Source organism: Sycon ciliatum, chromosome 12 (genome assembly GCF_964019385.1).
Source record: "Sycon ciliatum chromosome 12, ocSycCili1.1, whole genome shotgun sequence".
NCBI classification, from domain to species: Eukaryota; Metazoa; Porifera; class Calcarea; order Leucosolenida; family Sycettidae; genus Sycon; species Sycon ciliatum.
In genome coordinates this window covers 12,290,907-12,306,861 of record NC_088654.1, presented here as the reverse complement: position 1 = coordinate 12,306,861, position 15,955 = coordinate 12,290,907, and the positions used below count along the sequence as shown (strand labels likewise).

At 51.3% G+C, this 15,955-nt stretch overlaps 1 protein-coding gene across 1 annotated transcript; it reads left to right on the top strand.

The window, feature by feature from the left end:
- The first annotated feature begins 4,396 nt into the window (after window positions 1-4,396).
- On the top strand, window positions 4,397-8,671 carry LOC135827994 (uncharacterized). The gene has a single exon (XM_065340430.1). The coding sequence runs from the start codon at window positions 4,397-4,399 to the stop codon at window positions 8,669-8,671; it is 4,275 nt and encodes a 1,424-aa protein (XP_065196502.1).
- Window positions 8,672-15,955: the final 7,284 nt, after the last annotated feature.

Below are 15,955 nucleotides of genomic sequence, written 5' to 3'. Positions count from 1 at the left end.
GCCTAAAGGTTGATTTTATCGATCCAGCCTCAGCGCCATGTTGACGATGCCCTAGTGACTGTGTGTCATGGATGGCCTTGCCATCAGCGGTCATTGCCGTCCACCTTGGTGCAGCCCTCAACAACTGGCTCAGCCCATGGGAGTCTCAAGTGGACAAAGTTGTTGCCAAAGTAGCTCAGAAGATTGGTGCATCGTGGTGTAGGTGAGCACATAACTAGGACTTCCCAGCGCCTATTTGTCCAGGCTGCGATACTATGTGACATGCTGTACTGCACATTCTTTTCAGCACTGCAAGGCCGGCAGCTGGACCGACTGCAGGGGCCGCGCACATGCAGGCCGCCTGTTGCCAGTGCAGCATTCTGGAACGTTCCTTCCTTCTGAGATCCGTGGAATAATAACTTTCTTTGCTTCAAAGCAAGTTGCTTACCTTTCTGTTGTGCTCCCAGTGTCCTTACAACAATAACCTACAGCAATGTTTTATTTTCCTTTCCATTACCCAACCAATGAATACTACGACGTCGATTCTATTTCTGAATACTTTAGTGTGTGCCCGCGCACGCACGTGTGTGTGTGTGTGTGTGTATACCTCACTCGCCACTCGAAGTTCTGTTCCCCATCACTGGAACACTGCCTGTTCTTTCAGGACCTGCCATCATCTGCGGATGGGCATTCAATGATTGTATTGTGTGTGTGTTTCATTCAGAATCAGATCCGCTATCGTTGCTATAAGAGAAAATCTGTGGGTTCACATCCAGTGCATTTGTAGATTTGCGTGCTTTTCTTGCCACGGGCGCATTCATGGGACATTGTGTGTGTGTGTGTGTGTGTGTGTGTGTGTGTGCGTCTGTGTGTATGGGGATATTGTCTGTACCGGCTTTTGGTACTAATGTTCAGGTCTGTGCTTGCATGTGTGAACATGAAATTGTTCGGTTCTGTGCATGCTATTGCTATGTTGTATATTGTTGTATGTATGTGTGCATTTCCACGAACAGTGTAGATGAGCGTGGAGAGTGCATTCATTCCTCATCAACCACTTCCCCTTGGGCTTACGAGAGTTTTTTCTGCGTACCTCTCATTTTTGTTTGTTTCTCTCTGATACTGTATTGTTGCCGGTACCTGTACCTCGATGTGTTCCTCTATCTGCAGTCACCTTTAACCTTCGGTCAAGTTAACGTTTATTGTGCTCTATTTATCGTGCGAATCAAAATAAACAATAATAACACAAGTCGTGCTAGAGTGCCGACATGTGCGTGTAGTAGGGTTGATGCGATGGGACGTTATAATTAGGTGGAACAGAACACACATTGGGCAGATTGATTGGGCATCATTGATTGTGCTCAGTCTAAACAGTGAACATAATAATTATCTCCAGTGACAGACTGTAGCGGCTAGCCTCCAATAGGTAGCGGCTAGCCTCCAATAGGTAGCTGGCACTAGTCGCTACTGCTTGTTTGACAGGTGCCGCCAGAACCCCTGTTGTGTCATGCTATAGATGCACATGCCCTATTCTGGGGCATACTGAGGTGCTTTGATTTTGTTGACTGCATGTAGACAGCATCCAATACTGGCAATAGTAGTACTCGTAGACCTTGGCTCTTTGTAGGTCAACCACCATCGCATGGATCGATCGGTGACTATGCACTTGGAGGTTGGAATAGCCCGCGCTGAACAGATCTTGCCAGTGGCCCAGGGAGTGAACTCGCTTACTCGACTATCCCGGTTTTAGTTAACCAGCATGAGTGGTGCAATTTGTCCATACCATGTTGCGAGCTCACAGTTGTTTGGGCAGGTTTTGAGCTGCACCACGAAACAAAGCGAAATAACGGCGTGACTGTAGAGCAAGGAAGCGGCGAGACGGCACTTCCAGGACGAGACAGGCAGTAGAGATGTGTTCACAGCACGAGCAACCTCTCAAACCCTGCCGGTACTCCACAGTTACAAGAAAATGTCGGACTGGACGACGCGCCAATGCAAACCTGCTACATCCACCCAGGCAGATAGCTGCCAAACCAGGCCAATGTCGACCCACTGCATGCCGGTATGTCAATGTCAAACAGATCCTGCAGGAGAAGACTGGGATGATATTGGCGTCCAGTGTACGGACACCGGTCACATTTCCTGCGTCTTTTGCAGCATACAGGATAGACTCATCACTGTAAAGTCCACTACTTCGTGATTTTTATTTGTAGAATACATGACAGGCGTATTCAGTGTGCCTCGCAGGACTGCGAGATGCTGCAGAAGACCAGGTTCGACCTTTCTGGACCGCCATTCACCGACGGTGGGCTACACGATGCTAGAGGAACTAGATTCCAGTGAAAACCCAAGATTCCTTTGCTCCTGGACGCTCCGACGTGTTGTGATATCTGCCAGGTGCGCAGTAACTAGTATTTTCATCGCTATAGCGAGGACGACGCCGATCGGCAAACTCTCGCTCACAGCCATCACCAGCCTCTCAAAACCATCACTTGGCATCCCCCAGAGGTATAGGAGAAAGCCAAAACAGCTCTCAACAAACAAAAGCTAAGGACGATGGAAAGAGAGCATGTCAAAAAGAAGACGAACAGTATGAAGTTCAAATGGGTTTGAACACTCGTACCACCAACTATACCACTTTCAATAAATCGTGACGCCATTTTGTTTTAACACGCATACGGTCCATTGTCTTTCATCTGAGCCCTACTTGAAAAATCGATGCACTTCCCCTTTAAGCGAGGTCTGACTGTAGTAGACTACCTAGGCTAGACCATGTAGACAGTGACTGAGTGAGTCTGTACAGCTGTATGTGTGTAAGTAGTTGAAGGATAGTGTCGCGCTACTACAATGACACTGTACAATAGGCCTTGAAAGTGATGACGTCAAAACGGCCAGGGAGTAGTAAGTTGACATCAGATTTCTATTTTTGGATCCACTAAGGTGTGACTTTGCTATTGCCTAAGTATGTGGGTGCATAGCAACCCACTCATGTCGCATGCAGGTGTGACTTTTATTTCGCCACCAGTTGTAACCCCGCCCCCAGTAGCCAAATCAGTCAGTTTCACTGGTTACATCACCTTGCTGAGAGTAAGACGGCTTGAAATGTGCTTGGATCCATACAAAAACTGGATCCAAGTGGATCCAATTTTTGAATTTTTGAAATTGTTGCTATGCTGTGACGTAGCACTTTCAAGCCCTATAGACCCTTTGCACAATAACGGTCACGTGATCCGAGACGGGGCATCCTCTTCGATTTTTGTGCAGAGTATCAGTTGTTGAGCATGGTGAAACACTGTATTTTCCATTTTCGGAGATGGAGGAGAGAGTGTCGAGCGGTTTGCCATCGATGGTTGTGGAACCCGTGGACGAGCTGTCAAATAAAGAATGGTCTGTGAAGGAACTGGACAGTTTTCTGCTGAATGAGGGTGCGTATCTGTCTGGAAAAAGAAGGAGTTATTGGAGCGGTAAGTTTTCCGCATTCAGTGGATATTTCGGATTACTGTAGATTGAAATTTATTTTTATTTTCTCTACCTTCTCTCCTCTGTCGATGTAGAGAACGCTTCTCTATCCAGAACCCTGATGCTCCTAGAACTAAGAGGGGCCCCTGTCTTCCTCGAGTGTACCTTCATCATGCTCAACATGTCATGCGTCCGAGTGGATGAGTGATGAACTTCTGTTTCCCAGAGTGAGTGCCACACCATGCGTGCTCATTTCCAACGCAGGGGCAAGTCGACGACGACAGTGAAGAGGGAGCTGATGTGGTAGTACTAGTGAAGAAGCCCGTGGATAGTGTCCATGAGTTTTACTTTGGCGGTGTGATTGTACTGTACTGGACAAGGTGCCATCCTTGCATGTCCTGCATTGACTAGCGAGTAACTCAGTTGCATGGTACATCTATGTATGACTATGACTGTACTACGTACTGCTGACAGGTACATGCCCTGCCGTGCTTGTGCTAGATTAGAACCATAGATGTGCATTGTTTGGTGTTCTATGTAGGTGTAGGTATCGCTATTCCACCAGATGGTCGCCAGATTTCCCTCCTTGTGACGACCCCTTAGAAATATAGTTGATTATGGTTGATTAGGTCTGCTGATGTTCTTGCCGATACATTGTGTAATGTAGCTTTCTATTCCTGGTCAGCCTGCTGTCTGTTATGTGCAAGCACCGTACTGATCCTAGCCTAAGCTCCGTAGTCCATGACATGATATAATGCATAACATATCCATGAAAGATTAGTTTTTGAGTTAGACTCTCCAGACGACGTTGTGTGAGCGAGCCAGGTCCGTAGTATTCTACTACAGCTTTTGTGGTGCCGAAACCCGGGATCTCTCGCAAAGGGTTCACAGCGTCGTACCGGCGGAGGACGCAGGAAACGCTCAAGCTCTAGCGGTGGAGCAGCAGGAACAGCGATCTACGATGGCGTCGCTGAAGGTCGACAACTTCGTTCGTGCGTATCGTGGCAAAGGGGACGACTGGGAACACTTCTGGGGGAAGTTCAGCGTCCTAGCCAAGATCCAAGGATGGGATACTGCGGAGAAACGAATGAAGAACTTTCCACTGTTCTTGGATGGAGACGCGTTCCTGGTATTCACGCGGATGCCGGCTGACGACCAGAAGGACGAGGAGAAGGTGAACGAGAAGATGAAAGTGTCCTTCAGCCTGACGAAGGCACAGGCGTACCGTGCATTCACGACTCGGACTCTACGAGAAGACGAGTCGACCGATGCGTACGTGGCCGATCTACAGAGGCTCGCGAGCCTGGCGGGGCACGCCGCCGACGATGATAAGGACCCATTGTTGATCGAACAGATGGTGTCCGGATTGCCAAGCGCCTTCGCGAAGGAATTACGCTTGTCCATGGCCTCGAAGGAACATTCCGTGAGCGGGTGTTTGGCATCGATCCGAGCTCTGAGGTCAGCGCAGAGCGACTCGCGATTGCTAGCTAGAGCCTCGGAGGAAGTGGCAGCGGCGGCGAGCAGTAGCAGTAGTGGAAAGAGCCAGCCAGTTGCCAGCTCGGCTTGTTTCGAGTGCGGAAAAGTTGGGCACCTCCGCCGAAACTGCCCTTCAAGGAGCCGCGATCGGCGTGGTCGTTCTCAGCCTCGCGGGCTCACGTGCTTCTTTTGCGATAAGCCTGGCCACGTCAAGCGAAACTGCCCTGCACGTGAGCGATGGGAAGCAGCTTCGAAGGGCGGCACTGCTGCTGCAGCTGCTGGTGAGCGCGGAGCTAGCACTGACAAGTGCCTCTGCACAGTGACGAAGGCAGGACAGGGGACTCTGCCCAGGGTGTACGTCGATGTCAAGCCGCGGGACCAAAGCACGAGTGCATGGAAGAGAGCAAGGGCAGCAGTAGACACGTGCGCCACACGCTCTCTGGTGGCTGAGGCTTTCCTTACTGACCATGGCATCGAGTATGAACCCGACACTGAAGTCCAGATGAACGCCCTGAACGGCAGCGCAGTCGAGCTGCTTGGAGCCGTAGAGCTGCTGGTAGAGCGAGTAGAGGCGGGCTGCCCGGTTCATCTTCCGCGGACGCAAGTGAAAGCCTTCGTTGTCCGGAAGTTGGACGCTGTGAATGCAGACGTCCTCGTTGGCGCTGACGTGATTGCGGCTGTCGGAGGAGTTCACCTCGGGTATGGTGACGATGGTTCCCTGTCGAGTGTCCAGTTCGGCGCCCCAGAAACTGACCGTCCTGCCATCGTGGCGGCGACAGTGCCGGCCGCTCACCCTTCTCGGCACGTGACTGTGAGCAAGGACGGAGAGGATGTGGTGCTGAGAACGGACGACAGCGAGGTCCGGTGGGACAGCGCAAGCGAGCGCTGGATCGTGCGATGGATGTGGGCTGATGATGAACCGCCAACCAAACAGATCGGTTCCGGCATCGGACAGTATTCTCGGAAGCGGCTGTCGCCGGAGCAGGAAGCCAGCTTCTGTACCGAAGTCGATGCTTGGGTGGAGAACGGCTGGCTGGTGGAGCACGACCCATCCGTACACGGGGAGCCGGCAGCTATCCTGCCTCTGCTAGCCAAGGTCCAAGAACACAAAGCCTCTACCCCAGTCCGGCCGTGTCTAGATTACCGAGCACTGAACGGTGTCATCAAATCCAATCCGGGGACCGAGGCGCCCGTTTGCGCCGATAAACTGCGGAAGTGGCGCATGGCTGGCGATCAAGAGTGCAAGCTAATCGACATCAGGAAGGCCTATCTCCAGGTTCATGTAGACCCGTCGCTCGCCCGCTACCAGGTTGTCGTTTGGCGAGAAAAGCTGTACGTGATGACGAGGATGGGCTTCGGCCTGTCCGTCGCGCCCAAGGTGATGGACATCATCGTCCGCTGGGTGACCCGAGAGTGGCAGGATGTTGATAGCTACGTCGACGATGTGCTCGTTCCGGGAGCGAAAGAGCAAGCTGTGACGTCCGCTCTTCACCGCTACGGTCTGCCGACTAAGCCCGCAGAACCGCTCACCGCGGCCAGAGTTCTCGGTCTCCAACTGTCAAAGGAAAGTGACGTGCCGGTCAACTGGGCTCGTAGAGGAGGTGTCAACCTTGGCTTCGAACAGCCGCTGACAAAGCGTGAGGTCTTCAAGTGGACGGGACGCCTGACTAGCCACTACCCAGTGTGCTCGTGGCTCCGCCCGGCATGTGCGTGGTTGAAGCGACAGGCCTGCTCAGCTGATGGCTGGGATGACGCCGTGCCAGAAGCGGTCGCCAGGTGCTGCGCAGAGCTGGCCGACATGGTCCGGGAGTCAGACCCTGCAAGAGGTGCGTGGCGTGTTCCATCGCTGGATAGCGACGGCTGGACCGTGTTCTGCGACGCGTCGGACGTCGCCATTGGAGCTTCCCTGCATCACGATGGTACTACGATCGAAGACTGCTCGTGGCTGCGCGAGCCACGTGACCACAAACACATTAACATTGCCGAGCTGGACGCCGTCTTAAGGGCGCTAACACTCGCCGCGGAGTACAAGGTGGAGAAGGTGACGTTAGTGACTGACTCGAAGGCGGTTGCAGGCTGGGTGTCGCAGGTCCTCGGGAACGTCAGACGAGTCAGGGTCACTGGCCTCCACAAGCTTCTCGTTGTGCGCCGTCTGGACATCATTGAAGACCTAGGCGCAACGGCTGGCCTGAAGGTAACAGTTGGCTGGGTACCGACGAACGAGAATGTCGCTGACAGACTGACCCGTGTCCCAAAGAAGTGGCTGCAAATAGCTCGCGTTCCCGAGAGCGACGAATCTCCGGAAGTTGCCGCGTCCATGGCAATGAAGCAGCCGGCGACCGTCATTGGCTGTGACGACGTCTGTGATGCCCAGCGGAAGTGCCCGTTGATTCAGACGCTGGTCAGTGCTATCGAGAGCGCCAGCGAGATTCAGCACGCCACCTACCGGAAGATTCGTGAACAGCTCGTCATCAAGGACGGCCAGCTGAGCCGCACGCTCAAGCTGCCTGCACTCGGCGTTGTCACTGTGCCGATCGTTCCGGAGTGCCTTGAGCACAGCGTTCTCGAGTCGGCCCACGTGATGTCCGGGCATGCCAGCTGGAGTGTGATGTACGACATGCTCCGCGCACGTTGCTTCTTCCCCAGCATGGCGGCTAGGTGCCGGGAGTATTGTGACCAGTGCCGACAGTGTGCAGCCGCTAGCAGCCACGCAGGACCCGCAGCGCCGCCGACGCAGCCAGACCTGCCTGGGCGGCCGTGGAGTGTCGTTCAGATCGACACACTTCACCTGGGAGAGGAGAAATCCGGTCAGTACCACTGCGTGTTGGTGTGCGTGGATGTGTTTACGAAGTGGGCCGAGGCAATCCCTCTCAGGCGGCACGATGCGATCAGTGTTGCAGAAGCGCTGACCAGCCTCTGCTGCCGTTGGGGCCCGCCAGACGAAGTCCGTATGGACAATGGCTCCGAGTTCAAGAACGCCGTTGTCCGAGCTCTCTTCGCACGGTTCGGCGTGCGTGTGAAGACAGGGGCCGTACGTCACCCGCAGTCGCAGGGAGGTGTCGAGAGGGCAAACAGGACCATCATCACGCTGATGCGGAAGGTCCTCACAGAAGCAGCAGATTGGAAAACTGAGCTGGATCTGCTGCTCTACTACTACCGCACGAGGCCACACACCACGACAGCCATACCGCCGATGCTGGCCATGTGTTCATGGCAGCCGCGCCAGCTGATCATCGAGGCTGAGGAACCAGAAGCCCTACTGAGCGAGTGGGTTGACCGAGTTGGCGAGACAGCAGCAAGGGTCCGCGACCACGTGGAGGTGGAGCTTGCTGCTACGACTCCGGAGAAGCCAATCACCAAGTTCGAGGCACCCTACACAGAGGGGCAACGTGTGATGCTGAAACAGCCTGGCCGGCGACGCAAGTTGACTCCGCCATACCAGTGCGGCTGGAAAGTGAAGAAGATCATTGCGCCGTCGACAGTAGTCATCACCAGAGATGATGGCGGGGAGAAAGTCGTGAACATCAACCTTCTCAAGCCTGACGTACGACACCCACAGAGTGCCAAGCAGGATGGTGCTCCGCGTCCAGGAGCGACGGAGCAGGCGCACACGAGCGCCGACGATGGGCGTGACGACGGTGATGGTGAGATGTGGCTTGACCAGCCGGAGCCAGCGGACGACGACGACGATCGCCCTGCACCGGCTTATGTCCTACGTGACCGTGGAACCTTGGCGCGTCCAGCTAGATACAATGGCTAGAGTCGAGTGGAGATGTCACCTAGGAGAGGGGTGTGATTGTACTGTACTGGACAAGGTGCCATCCTTGCATGTCCTGCATTGACTAGCGAGTAACTCAGTTGCATGGTACATCTATGTATGACTATGACTGTACTACGTACTGCTGACAGGTACATGCCCTGCCGTGCTTGTGCTAGATTAGAACCATAGATGTGCATTGTTTGGTGTTCTATGTAGGTGTAGGTATCGCTATTCCACCAGATGGTCGCCAGATTTCCCTCCTTGTGACGACCCCTTAGAAATATAGTTGATTATGGTTGATTAGGTCTGCTGATGTTCTTGCCGATACATTGTGTAATGTAGCTTTCTATTCCTGGTCAGCCTGCTGTCTGTTATGTGCAAGCACCGTACTGATCCTAGCCTAAGCTCCGTAGTCCATGACATGATATAATGCATAACATATCCATGAAAGATTAGTTTTTGAGTTAGACTCTCCAGACGACGTTGTGTGAGCGAGCCAGGTCCGTAGTATTCTACTACAGCGGCTATGTGCATAATGTGAAAGTCTGTCATATCGTGCACACAGCCACAGCTCGAACTCAGATGACTTTCTCCGCACACCTGAGCGATGAGGCTGCGTCTCTCTGCACTTCAACATCAGCAGCTCGAGCAGCGCCAGCAAGCAGTCGATCTTCCTTGCAAAGACAGGGATGGGTCATGCCTTTTTATCAAGCTCCAGAGTCTCTTGGCAGGGCGTTCAGCGTCTTCGCAAAAGCAAGGATGAAAGTCGTCATCGACAAAGTGTTCCGAGCACAACACTGTGACGATGTTGCAGCAAACTGCGGCCCTCTTCTCGCCAGATAGCGAGGATTCAAGAGTATGGAATGCCAGTATGACCAGGGAATGCATGGAAAGACAAGTGGGTTTCTTAGACTAGCCGCTAGGGATGACGGTTGCTGCAAACAAGAACCCAACAGTGGTCCTTGGAAAGCATTTCGGAACTTCCTTCAGAACTAAAAAAACTTCAAATGAAAAAGGCTGGGAAGTACATACATGAACATCGCGTCTGGACTGTGAAAACACAGCCTGGCACAGGAAACTTGATAACGTCCTGCAGCAACCATGCATGCTGGTTGCATGCCAAGTGTGCAGCGCGTGCACAGCATGCCCCGTCTCGACCCGTCTCGCTTATTGTGCAAAGGGTCTATAGTATACACTGACTCTGTACTCTGTCATTTTCCTACTACTAGTAGTACTACTAGTACTAGTAGTAGTAGTACTACTAGTACCAAGAGTACATAAACCTCTTGCTAGTACTAGTAGTACTACTACTAGTACGTAGTAGTAGCCTACTTACGTCAAACTCAAAGGAAATAAAGCCAAGGCAAAGGGACAGTTCAACCGCCGTCCGAAAAATTTCCCCAAGGCACAACCGGTCGCTAGGCCAGAGAGAAGTGGAAATAGTTTTTTCCCTTGTATTAATTGTATTGGCTGTGGGCCTTGCGGCTGTCATCATCATGATGCCGCTTTGATACCGACGCTCCTGGGGTTGCTGGAAAGTAGGCGAAGTCTGCAAGGTTCGCAAAGCTGTGTTAGCGACGGCAGTTCGGCAATCTGTCCGGGTGACGGTAGCCTCGTTGGGTGAATCGAGCACGCAGCTGGAGTCTTGCGCTCTAGCCTACAATTGGCTTGGAACAGCGGTAAGCTAAGGTAACCCGGTTGTGCTCGCACGGCGAGAAAAAACTGCGAGAAAGATTGCACTTTGCGCATGAAATAACGAGAGGCTTGAAAGCCCAGGAGCCCTCGCTATGCTTTGATTTTACCAAGGTCGATGATTCATAATGTGTGTTATTTTTACTGATAGAAACGCCTTTGCAATACGATTATTGGGCACACGTTTATGCAAAGCCGTTTCAAATCGTATTGCAAAGACGTTTCTATCAGTTCGAATACGACACATGATGACCTAGGTAGAAACAAAGCATAGCGAGGGCTTTCACGCCCTGTCCTGTTAGTCCCAAGTACATGTATCTCCCACAAAGCGTTCTTGATTATTATAATAATTATTCCCGTTTGAAAAACTGAGGTTCGGGGGGGGGGGGGGGCTGTACCATGACGTCATGCGGCCGCGACATACCCTCTGCAACATCACAGCGTGCGGCTACACGTACATGTAAGTCAAAAGGAGTGCATGAAATGCCAATGCTATTTCAATGATTTAGCGACCAATAGTATTTACTGGTAGTACAAGTGACGCCGAAGACATAACTCCATGTGAGAGTGAGGATGGAGCCATGGCTGACCTTTATGAGCTCGGTCTGGGGCTGAACCTCGGTATTCTGCCGAAGAATTGGCCGTACGGGCCGGTCAAGAGCGAGCGCTGCCGCGTGCTGCGATGAACTGTGAAGGAGCAGCCATTGCAGACGAGGCCGATAATTGTCAGATCTGGAGAGCAAAATACTCATTGTAGTAAAAAGTAACAATGAATAGCGATATCACAATTTACTTCATACAGCGTTGTATTGTCCACGAGCGCAAACTTCATTGTCAGCAGTAACTGTTACTCTTCATCCTACATGTAGATTTGGAGTATACACGGCCTTGTCACGACAGCGACAGCTCTACAGAGTGTTCAAGTGAGAAACTTTAATTTCAATTGTTGGTGAACGAACAAATGAAAAAAAATCTTATGAAGTCAAACTGTGAGCAAGAGCTGGCTGGTAGACGATTTGGCACTCTGCTTTACAGGTGTCTGAGTTGGCGTTTTGGGAGTTTGTTGGTCCCTGCTGTAGCCCTTTACATTCTGTGGTGTGTTGGGCTTTGCCTGCTGAATTTTGATAGAGGTATTGTGGACTGGTCCATTGTAGTTTGGAGGCAGCTGTTTAGCTTTGTTCAGGCTGGCCATTTTCTGTTCCGTGGTTGTGTATCTCGCCTTGCCTTGCGTTCTCCTGGACTGTGCTGGAGCTGGTCCTGGCCTCCGTGCATCAGAGCTGTCAAGTGCTGGGTAGAGTGCATCGCCTCTGGGCGTGAACTGTGTGTTGGCGTGGATACTGCCATGGACACCACCTCGAAGCTGGACCTGGCGGTGCTCACTTTTGAGCAACTCCGTGCCGTTGCCCAGGGCCATAACGTTCGGGCACCGGACGGCCTGACTCGTGCAGAGCTGGTACCGCAGCTTCGGAAAGCTGGCATTGGTGTTTTACCGTCCCTTGTGCAGTCTGGTCTTGATAGCGTCGTCACGGGCAAATTTGATGAATTGGTCCATGCTGTGGGTTGCGTTTCAGCTGAGCTGGCGGCTATGAGAGCTGATAGGCGACGGGAGGCGTCTGTTGTAGCAAGTCTGGACTCACGAGTCATACACCTCGAGAGTGAAGTAGAGGCTCTCCGTCTTGCTTCACTTGGATCTCTCAAGGAAGACGTTTATGCCTCAGAGTCTGAATCTCGTATTCATGCGCAGGAGCCTGCTTCCTCACCACCCCCAGCCATTTCTAGGCCTCTGCCGGTGGAGTCCCGCTCTCGAGTTCAGCCTCCGTATAGCGCTGTTCTGCAGGGGACTGTGGGTTCTTGTGCTGCTGCTGCTGCTGCATCTGCTCGTCCTGACTCTGTTCGCACTGGTCCTGGGGCCGGTAGTTCTACTGCTTCCGGTTGGCGGGATGTCAATGGGCGGCGACATCGCAACAAGTTTGACACAGCCCCGACTGCTGCCGCTTCAACCACCCGTAATGAGGCCCTGACCAGGACTGTCACTTCTGCCTATCAAAAGCCCACACCCGTTAATACCTCTCCGAACGTGCTAACCGGAGCCGTGCGAACCCGGAGGAAGGTTTTCTTCATCGGCAATATCACTCCTGGCTGTGAGGCAACATCTATTGTCAACTGGTGTAAAGAGCGAGATGTAGAGGTGCTTGCATGCTCCGTAGCCACATCGCGGTACTTTGGCACCTCCTACGCAAAACTTACCGTACCTGAGGAGACCACCAATCGGGTGATGGGTGACTCTTTCTGGCCGGAGACTATTCAGCATGCTGTTCGGCCATGGAGGTTCAGTGACGGGGTGGGGGTGTCTGCGGACATCGCTGCTCAGTGACTGCTCTCTCCTTCCGTGGCTTCGTTGAACCCAGATGAAGCGCCATTTTTCTTCTTCCCCGAATCCTGTGTCTGTTCTAACCGTAACCCCAATGCCAGGCCGTATGCTCCTCTGCGTCATCCAGCCGAGCAAGTGAAGGAGACTAGCTTCGAGAAGCTCCTATTGTATACAACAAACTGCCGTTCAATTGTCAATAAACATGCTGAACTGTCCGTAATCGTCGAACAACACCACCCTGATGTGATTTGCTTAACTGAAACTTGGTTAGAGCCTACTATACCTTTCTGTATTCCGGGATACCTAACCTATCGGCGAGACAGACCGCCTTCTGAAAACAAGTCTGGCACCACCTCCCGGGCATACGGTGGTGTTGCAATCCTTGTTCTAGAACACCGTTTTAGATCCATACGATATCGCCCGGATCTACTCCGTCCTATGTGTGAGGCTGTATGGGTCCAGCTCACGCCCAGGTCAAGCCGTACTGAACCAATTGTCGTTTGCTGTACGTATCGACCGCCTTCAACCAGGAGCTTGGATATAACTCGCTACTGCGACATGATTGGTGATTCTCTCAGGATGATTCCTGTATCGTCCTCTCACGTCATCATTGCTGGAGATTTGAATGGAAAAAACAGCCTTTGGTGCTCAACAGACCATACATGCCCTGTTGGTGCTGCAATACAACGAGAGTTTGGCTGCTTTGGTCTTCAACAACTGGTCGCCACAAACACGCACACCGCACCTTCAGGCAACCAGGCATGCTTGGACCTCATCTTCAGCAATCGTAGCCAACTAGTGTCGTCCATAGACACAGCCTGTGCTCTGGGTGCATCGGATCACCTCCTCGTTTCATGCCAGTTTGATATCCCCATGGACCCGCTTCCCTCTTGTGCTTCATCCAGGGATTTTGTGCAGTCATCTTCTGCCCGTAAGTACAATTTTAAGAGAGTGACACCTACCACGTGGGCGGGTATTAATGATGATCTAGCGGCAGTTGCCTGGCATACGGTTGTTACGTCAGATGTGGACGAATCACTTGCAAATATTCAGACTGTTCTAGACCGCATCTTTACGCAGCACATTAGTGTCCAGCACTATGAGCGTTGCTCCATCAGGGATACAGGGAGATCATGCCTGTCGAAACAACTTCCGCCCTGGATTAATGCGGAATTGAAAGGTGCTATCCGTCACAAGGCGGAACTTTACAGTCGGAGTAGGAAGTACCCAAGTCCTGTCAACAAATATCTGTATAAAAAGCAACGAAATATTGTGAGGTCGCTGTCCCGGAAATGTCACCGGGAGTATATCCGAAAGCTGCAGGTCCTGATTTGCGATACCAGTAATCACCCTTCATTGCATAAATTCATTCGCATGCAGAGATCTTCGGGAAATAGCCCTGGAATACCTGACCTCGCATCAAATGGAAAGTTGGCAGCAGACCCTGCAGCTAAAGCTGCTGCTTTGAACGAGCAATTTGCATCAGTGGCGGTTGTTGACGACCCACGCATACCATTGCCGTCCTTAGACCAACACCCTTGCCTCCCGAATGCGTTTCGTGCTCCGATAATAACCACAGCTGGAGTGCGCAAAGCTATTGCGAAGCTTAAGCTTAACACATCGCCTGGTATGGACGGCATCTCCAATGAAGTTGTTAAGGCTCTAGCACCATCATTATCATATCCTTTATGTCTTCTATTTAATTTGTCTTTCAGAAAAGGGAAGTTTCCATCGGCATGGAAAGTGGCCAAAATAACGCCGATATTTAAGGGCAAAGGTAGTAAAGCTACTCCTGGAAATTACAGGCCAATCTCTCTCTTATCAGGCATTTCAAAATTATGTGAACGAATATTTTATGATCAGTTGTATAGCCATGTTGCCCCTGCCATTCACCCTGCTCAGTCTGGCTTTCGTCGTGGAGACTCAACTTCACTGCAGCTGACTCGCCTTGTACAGGACATTATCGGAGCAAGAGCAGAAAAGTTGTACACGGGCATTTGCTTCTTCGATCTTGCCAAGGCGTTCGACACAGTGTGGCATAGAGGTCTCTTGAGGAAGCTTCAAGTCATATTTAACATCTCTGACACACCGTTGAAGTGGATAGAGAGCTATCTTTCTGGGAGAAGCCAGTTTGTGTCCGTGTCGGGAGCAGACTCTCCAAAGCTACCCGTGCTGTCGGGGGTGCCTCAGGGCTCAATTCTTGGACCATTGCTTTTTGTTTTGTATGTTAATGATCTACCAAGTCATGTTTCTGGAATGTCATTGTTTGCTGACGATACAGCTGCTTTGCGCCACTGTAAAACTGTCAAACAGCTTGAGTCAAAGTTGCAAGACGCGATAAATATGATTGTCACCTGGATGTCCAGTTGGAGGCTTCAGGCAAACGTTTTAAAAACCAGAGTACTGTTTCTAACAGATTCTGCCTCAATGCTTAAGTTCACCTTTCCCAATTCACCCCCAGAAATTCAGATGGTAAAGGAGCTCAAACACCTAGGGGAAATGTTCGATTCATCCATGTCCTGGTCGGCTCATGTAGATTACATTAATTTTGTAATAAAGTCAGTCGTGCTCTTGGCTATATTAAAAGTCATTGTAAACATCTCTCTATTCCGTGCCGTTCCGCTACATATAAAATTTATCTCCTTCCATTGTTTGAATATGCTGCCACAGCCTGGTGTGGCCTAGCTAAGGTCTTATCCGATTCCATTGAAGTTCATCATAAGAAAGTTCTAAAAATTTTGTTCTCGAAGAAACCTTCCTTTCCCTCCAATGAGTTGTACTTATTAGCTCAGACTACTCCGTTAGAGCAACGCCGACTAACTTGCCTCTGTATATTGGTTCATCGAATGCTCTTGGGTTGTGTTCCTGAACATATAAAGCCTTATAACTGGTTTGTTTCGGGCCGCTCAACCAGAAACAAAGTGTCTCTTCCCAAGGCCAAGTCAACGCAATTCACAAGATCGCCATTCTTCCAGGGCTACTGTGCATGGCTACAACTTCCCGACTCAGTGAAGACTTCTGCATCATTGAAAGAATTTAAAGTGAATCTGAGGGCCTGCTGATGACTGAGTGCACCATAATAATAATACTTGCAAGTAAAAACTAATCAATATAGCTTTTCGGCTGTTTCCTTTTCATGTATATAATCTTCTCCTTCTTTTACCATGGTTGGCTATCACCCACATCTTCCCGTTTTGGCTGCCATCGGAAGCCATAAGATG